This window comes from Erythrolamprus reginae, chromosome 6, assembly GCF_031021105.1.
Source record: "Erythrolamprus reginae isolate rEryReg1 chromosome 6, rEryReg1.hap1, whole genome shotgun sequence".
Lineage (NCBI taxonomy): Eukaryota > Metazoa > Chordata > Lepidosauria > Squamata > Dipsadidae > Erythrolamprus > Erythrolamprus reginae.
In genome coordinates this window covers 34278846-34297770 of record NC_091955.1, presented here as the reverse complement: position 1 = coordinate 34297770, position 18925 = coordinate 34278846, and the positions used below count along the sequence as shown (strand labels likewise).

Sequence of the window (18925 nt, the reverse complement as noted above, 5' to 3'; positions counted from 1 at the left end):
TATTTCAAACATTCTATCTTTCAATCATATCCATTCATCTAACACTAAAATCAATCTTCCTTAATTTACTTAAATTACTTCATTTACTTAAAGTACAATAATAAAAATACATATTTAATGCTATATAACATCAATTCAATCATTCCATCTCCATCATGCATACTCTTCCCCAACTATACACCATAACAGATCCACTCTGATCACAGTTAATGCTACCCTACCCTATTCAATTTACAATAAAACAATCTAAACTCACCTCCCATTTACCCCATCCCACTCCACAAGTAAAATATGAAATGACAGTTAAATAAAAGCAAGGACTAGATATAAAATAGAATGTCCATCCCTGCTGGGACTGTTCTCTCTCCCATAGGTAGGGAGCGTAAAGTGCTAAGTGAGATATTGTCAATATACTGTAGTGATCTTTCTATTATGGTCCATTTGTAGAGGGACAATTTCCCAATTACATATTGCTGTGGGTTCGGCATAGTTCACACATTCATTTTTATTTTCCTCTCTAGTCCAGTCATGTAAGGTTGCAGCAGTGCAATTCGAAGAGAAACAAATAGTGGGTGCTGACATATTGGTAGATAGGTGACCTCACATGCAGGTCATCAATTATCGATATTGAATCATAGTTTAATCTCAAGATCTCCTGTCGTAACAATCTCTCTCTTGTCCTCAAAATCTTCTCTCCAATTACATAGATTGTTCTTAAATCTTTGTTCCACAGCTCTCTGCTCAAGGTTGTTCTGAGGCTGTTCCGAGGCTCTTCAATAATTTCACTTCCACCTACCAGCCACAAAATTTGAAACTTGTCTATGTATAGAGCAAACATAATTGCACACAGCTGGGGGAGGATGGCTTTTCTGAGCAAAATAAACAAACAAAGTTTTTCATTTCATTTTTCATTTGTTTAGAAATGTTCAAATTAGTAAACCAATGCAGAAGGTATTCAAAAAATTTGGAATTTTCAGCCTAATCTATATATAAAGGAACATTATTGCACACAGCGGGGGGAGGGGGGCTTTTCTGAGCAAAATAAACAACTAAACACTGATTTTTTCATTTCATTTTTCATTTTTTTATTATCAGGAATGTTCAAATTCGTTAACCAATGCAAAAAGCTTTCCCAAAAAACCCAAATTTAAGTAGCTAAAAACAACCTTTTTTAGTCTGGGTCAAATAGACCTGGAAACAGTACAAGTGTTTGCGAACAGAACAGCATGGTTAAAATACAATAGAATAGTATGTTTCTGCTATATCTTTTGTATACCATATGTAATATTTATACCAGATATTACAATATTTTTAAAGCATTTGTGGTAACACACTAATGGTTCTGTACATCATGTTAAGAAAATTTCTACCTTTCTCTTACTACTAATTGAATTATAATAAAATTGTTTCAATATGAGTTTCAACGGTGCTCTTGTTAAATTTAGGCATATTTTCAATATCTAATATTTAATCATGGTTGAATTAAAGCAGCAAAGGTCATATTAAAGAACATGGAGATTATTAAAATAACCTCATAGAGTTTATTTAATTACACTGGAAAACTAAGAGTAAATCACATCAATTCTCATTAATCCTTTACTTTATCCAATACTTTGAAAATAGTGAAAGTTTCACAATTTATTAAAAATGTGCAAACAATACTACTGAGGAGACATATACTGTATAGAAAAGGAACAATTTTAATATTGTTCCCAGCAATTCTTCTGTAGAACTGAGGAATCATAAAAGTTAAAGAACTGAGAAATCATAAAAGTTAATCTATGAGAAACATTGCTGCAAATTCTATTGAAATGAATAAAAAGCATACTAGAAAAAAAGTCAGGCTTCCTATGTATTCAAGCCTGAATGGTTGTACCCATTTCTATAAGTAGGAAAATGTGGCATCCTTCCCTTCCACAAACCCATTACTCTGCTACCATATTTTAAATTACAATTCTCATAAATCAAATGGCTAATGATCAGGGATTATGGGAGTTATACACTAAATATTTGATGGCACTGGATTATATACTGCTATATTAGAATATCTGCAATGCTTAAGGCAACAATGGAGAGTAACCTTTCAACATAATTCAACTGTAACAAATTGTAATCAGATGAAAACAACAAAACATTGGATGGTACAGAGCAACTTGACCTTACAAGAAAATACTTTGGTTTAATTTGGAAAAAATGAAACAGAGAAATATTTCATTAGAAGAAAAAAAATAATCTCTAAATTAATTATGAGGACAATTATGCTTCCTATCTCATATATTTTCTGTCTATCATTCGAATGCAAACTATATTCTTTTACCTCTCTATATTCCCTGCTGCACCTGTTAATAATTAACTTTTATTGCTTTTTCTTATGCAATTGAAAACCAGTAGCATCCCACTTTTAAGGCAACACCTTAATTACATAAAAATGTTCTTATGAACTTGAAGCAGCTTTCTCCACAGTTGTCCCATTATGAATGGCCTTTCTTCTTGAGCAGTACATGGCAATAAAGATTTGATGAGTTTGGGAACATCTTGAAACTCTTCCTTAACTGTAACAACATCCCTCAGGACAGTTGCACTTCAGCTGGACATTTTGGACTTAAAGTCATTGTTCTCCGTGTCGTCGTCTTGCATATAGACCGAGGCAGGCACAGAATCCAACACAACTAAGAGCCACACCTAGCAACAAAGCTATTGCATCACCCATATCTAAAGCTTCTACTACTGGTAGGCAAAAAAGCAACAAGAAAAATACCAAGAAGAGCTGTGAAACATTCCTGGTGATGGCCATGTTCCCAGTCATTACTGATCAGATGATCCTGAAGGAAATATTAAATACATAGAAATAACCAATCAGATGTATTTAAACAAAAAGAAAGGAAAGCAAAGACATTATGAGGGCTACTATATACTAGATAGAGCCCACTTTCTGTAACATCAGCATAACGGCCTAGCCTAGGCCCTTTGGGAAAGGAGCTGAGTGTAAATGAAACATTTTATTGGGCAAGAAACAGAATGTGAGAAATGGACCTGTAACCAATAGTTGTATTACAGAAAGTTTTCACTTACCGTATATACTCGAGTATAAGCTGACCCGAGTATAAGCTGAGGTTAGAAAATGCAGTGGCTACTGGTAACTTATAAAAATGGAAATCAATAAAATTACATTAATTGAGACATCAGTAGATTAAATGTTTTAGAATATTTATTTTAAAGAAAACCAGTAAACTAGCTCTGTAAATTTAAAAGAGGGTAAACAAAAGCAATCTGGTAATAACAATAAATTAAAAAGTAAAAAAAGTAGCTCAATCAGCAACCAAGCTAAAACATATTTCTAACCCTAACCCAGGGGTCTTTAAACTTCACAATTTTAAGACTAGTGGACTTCAACTCCCAGAATTCCTGCACCAGCCATGCTACTTCAGGCGTGGGAACTGAAGTCCACAAGCCTTAATCTTTCCAGGTTTGAAGACTCTTGCATTTCTAACCCTAACCCAGGGGTCTTTAAACTTGACAGTTTTAAGACTAGTGGACTTCAACTCCCAGATTTCCTGCACACTGGGATTTGGCTGTGGAGGTCGCATTATTCCACCTTCCAAGGCTCCAACTTACAATTAGGAAAGAAGGGCAGCACAGAGGGATGATGCCGGCGCCAAGGCACTGCCTTTAAGAGATCCATTTGGGACGGCAGCAGGGAAAGGAGGAGGAGGAGAGCCAGAGTAGCCTGCAGCCGCGGAGGAAAAGGAGGAAGAGGAAAGAAAAAAGAACCCTCGCCTCTTTCCTTTCCTCCTCCTCCTTTCCCTGCTGCCGTCCCAAGTGGATATCTTTAGCAAATCTGCTTCTCTCTCTGGCTGGGGGCTTCTAAAGCCTGGAGAGAGTTCATGCTGTCCCGTCCCCCCCTTTAGCTTGCTGGCTGGCTTGCTGGCTGGATCTCCCTCTCACCCCTGATCCTCCCTCCTCCTCCATCTCCCTTTATTGCCCCATGTGTTGTTCGGGGAAGCAGATTTGCTAAAGAGATCCACTTGGGTCGGCAGCAGGGAAAGGAGGAAGAGGAGGAGGAGATCCAGAGTAGCCTGCAGCTGCAGAGGAAAAGGAGGAAGAGGAAAGAAAGAAGAACCCTTGCCTCTTTCCTTTCCTCCTCCCTCCTTTTCCTCCACGACCGCAACTGACAGGAGAAAAGAAAAGGAGAAGGGGAAGCAGCCAACAGCATATTTATTTATTTAAATATTTTTAAAATAAATTTAAAATCCTTGTAGCAGGCAGGAGAGCAAGAGAGAAACGAGCCTTTTCCGGTGGTTGTTGAAAGCTCCGGCGGGAGTAGTAGTAGTCTGGCCGAGCAGAGCTGCCCCGCTGCAGTGTGCATTAGAATTTGGAACCAACTCCTCTTCCTTCGCATGGCCGGAGAACGCTTGTCTCTCTCTCTCTCTCTCCTGCCCGCTACAAAAACACCACGGAGAGAAAGTCCTGATGCTGTACCTCCCTGTCCTTGTAGCCGGCAGGAAAACAAGTGATCAAGCAAGAGAGATGAGCCGTAGTGTCCTTGTAGCGGGCAGGAGAGAGAGAGAAAAAAGCCTTATCCGGCTGCGCGAAGGAAGAGGAGTTGGTACCGAATTCACGTGCACGCTGCAGCGGGGCAGCTCTGCTCGGCCAGCCTACTGCTCCTCCCGCCGGAGCTCCCAATGCCCGCCAGAGAAGGCTTGTTTTTCATTCTCTCGCTCGGTTTCCTGTCCACTACAAGGACACCACGGCTCGTCTCTCTCGCTTGCTCACTTGCTCTCCTGCCACGTTGGGAGCTCCAGGGGGAGGAGCAGTAGCCCGGCCGGGCAGAGCTGCCCCGCTGCAGCGCACACAAGGATTCGGGACCAACTCCTCTTCCTTCTTCCTGGTGGCATCTCTGCAAGGATGGTCTCAAGCGTCCCACTCCTCAAGCGTCCCCACCTCCTGAAGACAGCCCTTTCTCTCTCCCCCCTGCCCCGCCGGCATTTCTGTCAACATTTCGCCCCGGCTCCAGTTCTTCAGGTGGCTCCATTTTTGAAGCAGTGGTGGATTCCTGCTTCTGTCTTCTCGCCCCCCCTTTTCTCCCCCTCTCGCGTGCCGTTGGAGCTTTTCTGAACTCTGAATTTGCCTTAAAGGCGCCTCCTCAGCGCCGGCATCATTCCTCCGTGCCACCCTTCTTTCCTAATTGAAAGTTGGAGTCACGGAGGCTGGAAAAGTCCAACCTCTGCAGCCCAGTCCCTGCGTCCGGTTGTCAGAGATGGCACTACGTATTTACACAGACAGCAATGCCCTCCCAAAGGCTCCCCCGAAGCTGCCTCAGCCGGGAAGAGGTGGCACCTGCCATAGCTCCCTCCCTCATGAGCCACCAATGCCTGCCGGGCTCCCGCAGTGCACCCTCTTGTGGTGACTCATCAGTGACCAGAGTATAAGCTGAGGTTGGGTTTTTCAGCCCATTTTATTGTCTGAAAAACTTGGCTTATACTCGAGTATATACGGTAGTTCTCTAGAAAGCCAGCCAATTTCCCCATTCTATTACTCCAGTTTAACGGGTTTCCTATGTTTTAGTATGCTGTTATTTCATAACCATAGGCAATACTCAACTTTATTTGTAGGTTTAAAAAATGTCTTTTTAGCAGGGGTTTTTTGGGTGGGGTTTTTTTTATTCAAGGCAACCCTACTAACACTCTGGAAGCATCTGTGCCTTGCTGCTTCTTAGTCAGGGCAGTATCTGGGAACATACCTCTTGAGGTACATTCCAGCTGGATCTGTTGCAAAGATGGGCAGTATAGTTCCATCATATAAGCATTCTGCTATCGGATTTTAAGTGGTAGGATAAACAAGCTCTGTATATTCAAGCCTTCCTGCTATAGTAGAGTATGGATGCAATAATATTTGGCTGATACAAAAGAGTGCTGTAAATGCTCCTTCCCTATTCATGTTCTCACAATCTACATTATTCCTCCTAGCTACCTACCACACAGGACAAGAATGCTATAATGAATGTAGAAGGGATAATTTTAACCATGAGTCCAAACTTAATATCTGCAACAGATGGCTGTCCAAGTGAAGGGAAATTGACTCCATTGTCAGTTTTGTTTTCATTTCTAGGGGTTTTTTTAATAGTCAGAATCTACCTTCCTCAAATTAAGAATAAAGAGGACATCATAATTTTTCAATGCACGTATCTTTATAGTTTAAACATGCATAACACCACTGATAAAGCAAAAGTGTGGTTATTATACCTCAATCATGAAAGTAAATTAGAAGTAAAAGTCTCCCTCTAACCTTTTTCAAACCAGAATGTGTTATTACTACAAATTATTTGTTCATCTAAAATTCAAATTAACATTTGTAAAATGATAAGTTGTTTTGTGATGTTAAAATCTTAGTTTTAAGGACTACAGTGGTGCCTCTATTTAAGAACTTAATTCATTCCATGACCAGGTCCTTAAGTAGAAAGGTATGTAAGTAGAAGCAATTTTTCCCATAGGAATCAATGTAAAAGCAAATACAGTGTTCCCTCGATTTTCGCGGGGGATGCGTTCCGAGACCGCCCGCAAAAGTCGAATTTCCGCAAAGTAGAGATGCGGAAGTAAATACACTATTTTTGGCTTTGAACGGTATCCCAAGCCTTCCCATAACACTTTAAACCCCTAAATTAGGATTTCCCATTCCCTTAGCAACCATTTAGATTATTACTCACCATGTTTATTTATTAAAGTTTATTTAAAAAAATGTTTTTTAAAGGCAGATGAAAGTTTGGCAGTGACATATGACGTCATCGGGCGGGAAAAAACGTGGTATAGGGGAAAAAAACCGCGAAATGTTTTTTAATTAATATTTTTGAAAAACTGTGGTATAGACGTTTCGCAAAGTTCGAACCTGCGAAAATCGAGGGAACACTGTAATGCGTGCAAACCCATTAGGAAAGAAATAAAAGCTCGGAATTTGGGTGGGAGGAGGAAGACAGTTGATGCTGAAGGAAGAAGGTAAGGTGAGGGGAATAAAAAAAATCCAAAACTTTAAGGCTTAAAAAAAAAGAGGAACTCTGAGGCGGCAAGGAGCACATGCCTCCCATATACCCGGCACAAGGCTGCCTCCCATACACTGCGCCAGAGAGAGAAACCCAGGGGGAATGGCAGGGAACTGGCTGGGTGTTCGTGCCGCTCTCAAATTTCCTGGGAAATTTTTCCAGGCTTGGGTTCTTAAGTAGAAAATGGTTCTTAAGAAGAGTCCAAAAATCTCAAACACCCAGTTCTTATCTAGAAAAGTTCTTAAGTAGAGGCGTTCTTATTTATTTATTTATTTATTATTTAGATTTGTATGCCACCCCTCTCTGCAGACTCGGTTCTTAGGTAGAGGTACCAGTGTAAAAGAAAAATTTAAGAAATCCATAACCTGATGATCTACCTGATCAGATAATGTAATATCTGCAAGCAAACAATCAAGCTCAGAGAGCATCAAAGGCTCCACAAAGTGTCCAAAGACAACTGAAAAGTATTGTAGAACTGTGTCACTGAAATTTTTTAGGATGCAGTTCTTTGGCTTCTGGGGTGCAGCCTTAAAAACATACAATTAATATTCAATTCAAACTGAAAGTCAGTTTGATGCATTGGTGCTGGTCTAGAAGCCAGCAGATTGCAAGTTTTAGGCCTTCTTTAAACAGAAAGCCAGCTGGTTGACAATGGACCAATCATTCTGTCTCAACTCAATGCACTTCACAGTTGGGATATAAATTTAACAATAATCCTTAATAACACACACAGAGAGTTCTTAAGCATTTTTACTATTTAAACAGTGGTCAACTTCATCTAATATAGTCCATCATGTCCTTTTGCACACAGGATGAAAGGAAGGGTAAAAATGCCCCCAGGAGCTCAGTTTAATAATTTAATAAATTAACATATTTTTCTTGGCAATGTACCAAAGTTGTTTCCCTTTGCCCTTTACTAGCTGGTATTAAACTTCATGATCTAACCTACAGCATGATTTTTTCGTAGTACTCTCCCATCTTTAATACTACCATATTCACTGATTTGTCGACCCACAGAAAATAATAATAACAGCAGTAAAACTTTTCTTCAGAAATATAATACAGTGGTACCTCGTCTTACAAACTTAATTCGTTCTGTGATGAGGTTCGTAAGTAGAAAAGTTCGTAAAATGAAACAACGTTTCCCATAGGAATCAATGTAAAAGTGAATAAAGTGTGCAATCCCAAAACTCACCCCTTTTGCCTTGCGCCACTGGGAATCCCCACCTCTGGACTTCCATTACCAGCCGAAGCGCCCTTTCTTGCGCTGCTGGGATTTCCCTGAGGCTCCCCTCGCTGGGAAACCCCACCTCCGGACTTCTGTTGCCACCTGAAGCACCCGTTCTTGCGCTGTTGGGATTTCCGAGGCTCACCTTGCTGTGATTCAAAGCAGTGCTGGCAAAAATGATGGGAATCCCAGCGAGGGGAGCCTCAGGGAAATTCCAGCAGCGCAAGAACATGTGCTTCGGCTGGCAACAGAAGTCCAGAGATGGGGTTTCCCAGCGAGGGGAGCCTCAGGGCAGAAGTACATGAACAGGCGCTTCGGCTGGCAACGGAAGTCGGAGGCGGGGATTCCCAGCAAAAGGAGGCTCTGGGGAATCCCAGCGCTTTGACTGGCAGCAGCTTGGGTTCGTAAGGTGAAAATAGTTCGGAAGAAGAGGCAAAAAAATCTTAAACACCAGGTTTGTATCTCGAAAAGTTCGTTAGAAGAGGTGTTCGTAAGACGAGGTACCACTGTATGTGGAAATATCTATTACCATTCCTATATTTAATAATAAATTTTAAAAATCTGGGAAAAATATTTTTCCTCAGGGCTAGAAAATGAAGCAAATAACCTATTGGAAGAACATAACCTAAATATTGAATTTAACAGGGGGTTTGTGCGCATGCGTCGAGGAGAGTAGACACTCCGCTGAACGCTCCTCAAATGGAAAAATAAACATTGGTTTTTAAACCCCATTGAACCTCTTGGAGTCTCAAATAAACTGGACTAAGTAAAAAAGCTATAACTTTGGAACCTGGAAATACCTTGGGCTTATCAGAGGAGAGCAGAAACAACGCGAAAACAGCCTGCTTTCCATTCGGAACTGTGAGTAAACAATAAGTTAAGAGGAGGAGGGAAATGGCGGAAGCAGTTGGGGCAGAACTCACAGAGAGAATGGACGCTTTGGTGAAAACTTTTGTTATGGTTGGTCAGCAGCTAAAAGAAATGCAAGATGTGGTGGCTAAGACTGCGACCGAGCTGCAAAAAGTGAAAATAGAACAGCAAGCCCAGGGTATTAGGGTTTTAAAGATAGAAGAAGGAAGCCAACGTATAAATATGCTGGAAGATAGATTAAGAAGAGAAAATTTACGTCTGAGAGGATTTACAGCAGACTTTGCCGATGGCAAAAATATGATCCAAAATATTCAGCAATGGTTTAAGGAGTATAAGATTGAAATTCAGGATCATCAAATAGAACCTGCACATTGGGTTTTCGGAGCGCGAAGAGATGGGTATCAACGAGACATTGTAATTAAATTCCTCTCCGAAAAAACAGCCGAAACAGTCTATAAAGAGCTAAGGAAATTTACTAACCTTACTTTTAAAGGAGCCTCGATCCGGGTTTTGAAAGATTTGGCGGTGCAAACTTTGCAAGCCAGGAGCCAGATGCATCCGATAGCAGAAGCTTTGTTTAAGGGAAACATTCGTTTCAGCTGGCAATATCCGGCAATTATAATGGTTTTTCAAGAGGGGAAAATGTACCCAGCAAAGTCGTTGGAGGAAAGGAAGGAAATGCTGGTAAAACTTAGTTTGAATCCGGATTTAAAGCAACAGGCAGAAAAAGCAAGAGAGGCGATTGAAGCGAGGGGTGCTATAGGAGGAGAGGGGGTTAAAAATCTTTTTGAACTTTTGGAATCAACATTCCCCATTAAGGAGTTCAAACTGAAAAGGTAAGCTCTTCTGGAGAAAGAGAAAGAAGCACCAGATTCTTCCAAAATGGAGGCGAGAGTTACGAGGCAAAAAAAGAAATGAAATGTTTGTAAAATGTCTTTGTTATATATTAAGAAAAAGGTTAAGGTTTGGTTCTGATTCAATTTAATATCTGTTTAATTTTAATCAAATTAAGGGAGACTTGGGGAGGGGAGTGTGGGGTTTTATTTCCTTTCTTTAAGAAAGGATGTTAGGGGGGGAGCAATAGTTTCAGTGGAACCATGCCCCCAATGGTGCCTGATCAAAACAGCGGAGGTTTTTTCCGCTTTTCTCTCATTGCGAGAGGAATTTGGGGGGAGGCACCTGGGTGGGAAGGTTCTCTTATAAAAATGAAAAATTTAACAGAACTCTGGGTTGCAGGAGGGAAAAATGTTAAATGGAAATATTATGAGTGACCGAACAATTATGGCATTAAATATAAACGGTCTTGCATCGTCTCTGAAAAGGCACAGATTATTGAAATTAGCGAAAGAAAATCATGTGGATTTTTTATTTCTTACTGAAACCCATAAGGGACGGAAAAGAACGAATAAGCTGATTAATAGTAATAAATGGAAAAGTATTTTTGAATCTTGAGGAAAAACAAACAGTAGGGGGGTAGCTATATTAATAAATCAAAGGAACTCATTTCAGGTGATACAAACAAAAGGGGACAAAGAAGGAAGATTATTTGTAAAAGGAAAAATAAACCAAATGACAATAACATTAGTGGTAATATATGCTCCACATGTAAATGCTAAACAATTTATTATGCATGCAAAGCGTAAATTGGATTTATTTTCAGAGGGGACAGTGATATTTGCTGGGGATTTCAATGTAGAAATAAGGGCTAATAACAAAGAAAAGAAACAATTAAATTTAAATAGGTTAAATATGACAGACTTACATGCTGATAATTTAAATAGAGGAACATATTATTCTGTAAGACATAACAAGTTTAGTTGTATTGACTATATATTTATGAATAAAACAGGAAATATCCAAATCAAAAAAGCAGAAATTAAAAGTAATTGGATATCTGACCATGCACCCATAACAGCAGTCATAAAAATAGACTCCATTAGTAGACAAAGAATTTGGAGATATAACACAATTGTTTCAGTAAGTGAAAAAAATAAGGAAAAAATTCAGAGAGATATTTAGGAATTTTATAATATAAATGAAAATGGTGAAATGAGGCAATCAGTTATTTGGGACACGAAGAAAGCAGTTATTAGGGGTAATTTAATCAGTATGGAGTCTCATATTAAAAAAAAGTTGGGGAATGGAAAGGGAAAAAAGAATAAGGGAAATAGAATTAATAAGAGAAAATTTAAGAATAACAAGAAATAAAAAATGGAATGATTTGTTAAAATTTAAACAAAGACAATTAAAGGATATAGAGGAACAACAATGGAATAATATGAGGATGACGGTAAAACAGAGAATAGAAATATGGGGGGAAAACCAGCAAAACAAATGGCGAATTACCTTAAAAAAAGAAAAGAAAAATCAATAATAAATGGTCTAAGAGACAAAAATGGAGTAATGAAATATTGTACAGTAATAGAGAGTTAGAAAGTGTAATGAGAGAATTTTATGCAAAATTGTATGAAAAAGAATATATTATGCTACAACATATAGAGGTTAAAGAAAGGCTGAATGAAGAAGAAAGACAAATGTTAAATGCAAACATAACAAGGGATGAAATAATTAAAGTGGTAAAAGGGTTAAAACCTGGTAAAGCACTAGGCCCTGATGGATTTACAGGAGAATATTATAAAACGTATATAGAAATTTTGCTACCGCATTTGGAGAGATTGTATAATAATGTCCTCATAACATTAGATGTTCCACAAACATGGAAGAATTCTGAAATTGTAACAATTCCTAAACCAGATCGAGATTTAAAAGAACCCGGTTCCTACCGCCCAATTAGTCTGCTAAATCAAGATTATAAAATTTTTATGAAAATTTTAGCAAACAGATTGGAAAATATACTACCAAGAATAATTGGAAAGGATCAGTATGGATTTATAAAAGGAAGAAGAATATATGAACCTATTAGAAATATAGTGAATGTGCTGCACCATGCTACTAGAACTAAAAGGAAATTGGGACTATTAAAATTAGATGTTTATAAAGCTTTTGATAAAAAACCCATGATTATTTATTCCAATTATGTAATAGTTTGAATATGGGGAAAAGATTTTGTCAAGTAATAAAAGAAATATATAAGGAAAATATAGCCTACGTTAGAGTGAATGGAAATAGAACGGAGAAGATAGAAATAAATAATGGAACCAAGCAAGGATGTCCCCTATCCCCGATGCTTTTCGCAATGGCAATTGAAACATTAGCTAATAAAATTAGAAAAGACAAACAATGGAAGGGATATCAAATAGGGAATATGGAATTAAAATTAAATCTATTTGCAGATGATGCTATAATAATTACAGAAACATCAGTAGATATGATTAATAGAATTATTGTAATACTTCAGGAGTTCAAAGACCAATCAGGGTTAAGAGTAAATATGGAAAAATCAGAAATCATTTGTTTAAACACCGGGCCTAAAGAACAAATTGAAATACGCAAGGTATCAGGTTTAAAACTGGGGAATAAGAAAATGAAATATTTAGGAGTATGGTTATTAAAGAACCCGGAAAAAATGGTGGAATTTAATTATAATTTAATATGGGAAAAAAAATCAGAAACAAATTAAGAATTGGGGAAATAAAAATTTGAGAAGATTGGCTAGAGTAATAGCATTAAAAATGATGATTATCCCAAAAAATTTATATATTTTACAGCTAATGTATGGAACCTTCCCAATAAGGAAATTAAAAGGATGGGATACTAAATTAAATGCTTGGATAGAAGGTAATAAAAGAACAAGAATTTTAAAAAATGGTTAATAGCCACGGAAGACGAGGGAGGCTGGGGAAATCCAAGTTTGGAGTATTACAGGGATGCATATCAAATAGATAGACTAATGGAATTACAATTATTAGAAGAGAAACCATGGGTAGAATTAGAGAAACCATGGGTAGAATTAGAGAAAGAAATTAATGACATTAAGAATCAAGAATTATTATTTAGGAAATGGAGTAAGATAAAAATAAATAGATTAATAGACCCAACTAAAGCGATTATAGAAAGTTGGATGAAATGGCAAGGTAAATTAAAAATGACAAATTCTAAATTAGCGACGCTGCATGTGATAAATATAAAGAAAGAAAGTAACCTCACAAAGATAATATGGAAATTAAGGGGGAAAGGTATACAGAGAATTGAACAGTTATATGAAAAGGATGGAAGGATCAATAGAAATGAAATAGAGAGATGCCTTGGACAACAAAATTGGTTACAAGTTAATGCAATAAGTACGTATCTAAGTAAAAGGGAAAATAAAGAAATATTCCTCAAACAAGAAACAAATTTAGAGAAGATATTAAGGGAAAAGAGTAAGAATTTAAAAGGACAAGCAGGTAATATATATAGGGAATTATTACAAGCAGAGGAGCAAGTAATAAAAGGATTGACGAAATATTGGCAGGATGAGTTAGAAATTGATGAATGGGATATGGAAGGCATAATTGAAAATATTAGAAGAATTAAAAATACAGGGATAAGAGAGATGAGAAGAAAATTTTTACATAAATGGTATTATACACCAGTACAACTAGCACGCTTTCAAACGATGATGAAAGGAAATTGTTGGCATGGATGTAAGGAAAAAAGGTTATTTATGCATATGTTTTGGGAATGCAGTAAAGTCCAAAAATTTTGGAAGCAAATGCAAACGGAAGTGAATAAAATTACGAATAGTGACTGGAAACTAACCAAGGAAGCAGCATTATTGATAAAAAATAGTGAGGTAAAAGAATATGAAGAAATTAAAATTGCAGCAATAGAAAGTGCCCAAGCAGCTATAGTGCTTTGGTGGAAAGATGCTAATAAATGGACGATAAAAAAATTGGTGCAGGTACATGGTGGATCACATTCACTATGAAATTATGGAAATTAGATTGCATAATTATAATGAAGAGAAATTAGCAGCAACAATGAGGCGGTGGGAAAAGGTTAAAAATCATATATTAATATTAGTAAGCGATGCAAATGTAAAAAATAAAATTCAATCACTCTATAAAGAATGAGCAAGGTAACCCGGAGCTGAGGTAAATGAAAGATATAGAATTGAATCTTCCCCGGTGGAGGGACATATTATTTTGTTTAGTGATGGTATACACATTTATGTTTTTGAATTTATGTTTTTCTCTTTTTGTAAAAATTTCAAAAAAATCAATTAAAATTTATACTAAAAAAAAGAATTTAACATGCATGTTTTACTATAGTTCAGTGATTCTAGAAAGCAAATCTGAAAAAAGCACAAGCGGATTACACAGCTGTAAACCAGAAAGTCTGAAATGAACAAGCAAATTGCCAAGTGACCCTCATGATCATGAACAAGCCTATTTTTCTTCAACATAAAAAGTCATGCTTCATTTAAGCCACAGTTGTCAGCAGGCCTTTGCACACACTGTTCAGCTATAAAGAATTACATTCAGGCCATGCAGCATATACATTTGATTAAAATTTATCTAGGTTAACTTATATGATCTTATAATATTGAAAAATGAAACAACATGGTACACTAAAAACTAAGAGTATCCTACTCTCCTCCCCATTTTAGCAAATGGCAGGATTATCATTACCAATTAAAAAAACTTTTTTAAAAAAAAAAGCTTGACAACTATATTGGTATTAGATAATATCATTAGACTCTACAAGAGCATAAAACATTCCAGAATTTAAGAATAACAAAGTTGGAAGGGACTTTGGAGGTGTTTTATCCAACACACACACACTTCTCAAGCAGGAGACCCTATACCATGCCAGACAAGTGGCTGTCCAGTTTCTTTACTCTTTAGAACAAGAGTAAGAGTACAGTGTTCCCTCGATTTTTGCGGGTTCAAACTTCGCGAATAGCCTATACAGTGGTCCCTCGATCATCGCGAGGGTTCCGTTCCAGGACCCCAAGCGATGATCGATTTTTCGCGAAGTAGCGGTGCGGAAGTAAAAACACCATCTGCGCATGCGCAGATGGTGTTTTTACTTCCACCGCAGCAGCGAGGAGCCGAAGATTGGGGTTTCCCCGCCGCCTCGCTGCTGCCGCTTGTCCGCGCGCGTGCTGCCCGGCCTTCGCCCGCCCACCCCGTTGCTCTCGCTGCTTCCCAGCTGGGAAGCGGCCCCCACGCGCGCGCCGCCCGGCCTTCCCCCGCCCACCCCGTTGCTCTCATTGCTTCCCAGCTGGGAAGCGGCCCCCCGCGCGCGCGCCGCCCGGCCTTCCCCCACCCACCCCGTTGCTCTCATTGCTTCCCAGCTGGGAAGCGGACCTCGCGCGCGCGCCGCCCGGCCTTCCCCCACCCACCCCGTTGCTCTCATTGCTTCCCAGCTGGGAAGCGGACCTCGCGCGCGCGCCGCCCGGCCTTCCCCCACCCACCCCGTTGCTCTCATTGCTTCCCAGCTGGGAAGCGGACCTCGCGCGCGCGCGCCGCCCGCCCTTCCCCCGCCCGCCCCGTTGCTCTCATTGCTTCCCAGCTGGGAAGCGGACCCCCGCGCGCGCGCCGCCCGGCCTTCCCCCGCCCACCCCGTTGCTCTTATCGCTTCCCAGCTGGGAAGCGGACCCCAGCTGGGGAAACTCCACCATCTACGCATGCGTGGCCATAGAAAAAAAGGGCACGCATGCGCAGATGGTGGAGTTTACTTCCGGGTTGAAAACTCGCGATATAGCCCTTTCGCGATGCTCGAGGACGCGAAACTCGAGGGATCACTGTACCACGGTTTTTCAAAAAATATTAATTAAAAAAACCTTTGCGGTTTTTTCCCCCATACCACGGTTTTTCACCACCAGATGACATCATATGTCATCGCCAAACTAATAATTTTTGCAAATAAATAACAAAAAAAATAATTATTGTTAATAAATAATTATGTTTATAAATATCAGGATCACTAAGTGTCTTATTCAATGGTGAGTACCAGTAATAATGGTGAGTAAATGGTTGTTAAGGGAATGGGAAATGGTAATTTAGCGGTTTAAAGTGTTAAGAGATGGCTTGTGATACTGTCCATAGCCAAAAATGGTGTATTTACTTCCGCATCTCTACTTCGCGGAAATTCGACTTTCGCAGGCGGTCTTGGAACGCATCCCCCGCGGAAATCGAGGGAACACTGTAGTTTGCTGTAGACTAGAACTTGCAAGATGGCAAATTCGAGTACCAACTTACTAGGCCTGAAAATTGGGTGACCTAGGACAAGTCACTTTTTGTCAACCCTAGGAAGGATGCAAGGGCTAATGCTAATCACTCCCAAAAAATCTTGCCAAAACCCCCTAAAGGGTTTTAGTCCAGGAAGTCCCCAGGAATCAAGAATAACTGGAAGGCAGATTTTGCCTCCCAAATTAACAGAATTTCGGGAAACAAACATCGGAGAAATTGAAACACTTCTAAGTCTTGCCCAGGATATTAGATAAATCAGCAAGAAATCTGTATCTGTAACTGGACAAATTTATTGATGCATAAAACTAGTAGGCACACAGGATGCTGCTGTTTTCCGTTCTAGAATAGTGAATATGGCAATCCCGAGAAACACCCACTGAAAGCCTCTTACCTGGGGGTGGATGGGTGGGTATTTCTGTTTTTTCTTTCTTTCTTTGGCTAACTTTGAGGTCTTGGAAACCATCCGATCGCCTACTAAATAAAGGAGAAGGGAGGGAGAACATGGACCCCAAACCAGGCTTGTTCTGTTACCCGAAACAAATAAAATCCGCCCTGAGTCTACGGAGAAATCCAACAATAAATATGCAAGAGTGCTAATGATACCAGTGAACGGCAGATTATGACACATCCCGATTAAATGTTTCGAGTCACGTTCATAGCAGCACTAAACTACCCCACCTAACTTCCCTGGAAAGTATATGGCTCAATCAGACCCAGGGTTGCTATCGACGAGGAACGGATTATTTGAATAAGAAAGGAATTATCTGGCATGTCCCGGGCACCAACCCCTGAACTATTAATCTTCCGTGGCTCTGGAGCAAACAGCATGATTTACCTTCCTGGCAGCGGCCATTACCAATAGAAAGAAAAGGAGGATCTAATTCGCTTGCGCAATCCTAAAGCGTCGATGCCTACAACTTCCGTCGTGCATTGCGCAACTATCTCGTTAACCATTGAGTGCCTCAAAGAATCTTAGTTTGAATATTCGTTAGGGCTTTACTTATAATTGCAAGCGTCTTTTGGTGTTGAAATCGGCTTTAATCTAGTGCTTCTCAGATTAGGCAATTTTAAAATGGCTGGAGAATCTTGGAAATTGAACTCCACAAAAGCTTTAATCTAAGGCCACCGTACCTCTCTGCAATAACGCGTACGGTCACTAACGGGCGGTAAAGAGATACGAAAGAATAAAGGCAAACAAACTGCCCCAGGATAATGTTGCAGGATCCAATCTTAGTCGATCGCCTAGCCCTAGACCACAGATTTAGAGCTTCCAGGCTCGTAATTCGAGATAATCTTCAGGAAACGTCTGAGTTAGTTTTTTAAACTTCTGAGTTAAGGGGCGTGTATAAGCACACAGTTGTGCCTACCGTCCCTGCCCTACTGTCTAATTTACCTGTACCTACTTTGCTAATGTTTATACTTATACCAAAACCTATTATCTTGTACATGTTTGAACGAACGAACAAAAAACAGGACTAGTCACATTACTCTGCTTTTTTCCACTCCTCAAACGCTAGCCAAAAACAGCCTTCTGAAAGGCTCAGGATGCAAATGCGACTTTATGCGTTCAAAAATAAATAAAATAAAATACTGATGTGTCATTTTCTTAATCTCTTGAATGCTGTTAGAAGTCCTATTAAATATGTAAATATAGTATGTGTATTATTATTTTAGTGGTGCATTTTTTATATTTTCCCCTTTGACATCTATGGAGAGTCTCAGTCATCCAGTATTATTGTCCCAAAGGTGCCTTTTCAGGTGGCAACTGGACTTACTTTTTTTTTTCTTTGAAGATTTTTGCTTCTCATCCAGGAACCTTCAGCTTGGATTGGATGATGGGGAATGGAAGGATTTATATTCTGTGCAGATAGCTGGTCATTTGCATTTTGAATAAAAACATTAAAAATTCCAAATGACCAACTGTCTGCATGGAATATAAATCCTTCCATTCCCCATCATACAATCAAAGCTGAGACTTCTTGAATGAGAAGCTAAATGTCTTCAAAGAAAAAGAAAGTCCAGTTGCCACCTGAAAAAGCATCTTTGGGGGGTTTTTTGGACATTTTGTCTCTGTCTCTTATTACAGATGAAGTAATTTTGGGCTCAGATAATAGCTTTTTAAAAAAATGGATGACATGGATATATATCTGAAATTAGTGAAGATAAGTCTAAATCCATATTAGACATGTTTCATTAAGTTGTACATTTGGTCGCATCAATGAAAGTGTAGCCTTTCCTAGTTTGGTCCTAATGCTGTTCACAGGTTAGCAATTACAGTCTTGGGGAATTTTGTCTGGACATTTTGAGAACTGCAGTTCCAATAAATGAAAAGAATGATAGTTTGGGAAAATAAAACCAATTATTCTTCAGTACTATGGTGTTCCCAACCAGCTCAAACTAAAGCATAAGTAAATTATAGATTTTTTGTATGGATGAGTGTGTTCTTGTGTGCATTTTAGAACCAATTTTTTTTTTCAGGAAAAAGTTTTTTATTTTTTTTACACCAATGACATATGCAATATAATATACCATCAATCTTAAAATACAATACAATAATAAATTTTTTGAATAGGGTATTAATAATCCGTCCTGTACATTTGACATCTGGATTAAAAACATATTCAAATTTCTTACATGAATTTTAAAGGCTATTAA

At 38.9% G+C, this 18925-nt stretch overlaps 1 protein-coding gene across 3 annotated transcripts; it reads right to left on the bottom strand.

Annotated features, from left to right (window-relative positions):
- Positions 1–1060: 1060 nt before the first annotated feature.
- SMIM30 (small integral membrane protein 30) lies at positions 1061–17234 on the bottom strand. 3 transcript variants are annotated; one of them, XR_011559468.1, is made up of 3 exons: positions 17106–17234; positions 16662–16744; positions 1061–2822 (listed from the first exon to the last, which is right to left on the bottom strand). XR_011559468.1 is itself a non-coding variant. In XM_070755492.1 (2 exons), the coding sequence occupies exon 2, from the start codon at positions 2804–2806 to the stop codon at positions 2609–2611; it is 198 nt and encodes a 65-aa protein (XP_070611593.1). In that variant the 5' UTR covers positions 2807–2822; positions 17106–17172; the 3' UTR covers positions 1061–2608. The 3 variants fall into 3 exon arrangements, 2 of the variants coding, with proteins under 2 accessions (XP_070611593.1, XP_070611592.1); XM_070755492.1 differs by lacking the exon at positions 16662–16744 and having other exon boundaries at positions 17106–17172; XM_070755491.1 differs by lacking the exon at positions 17106–17234 and having other exon boundaries at positions 16662–16746.
- Positions 17235–18925: the final 1691 nt, after the last annotated feature.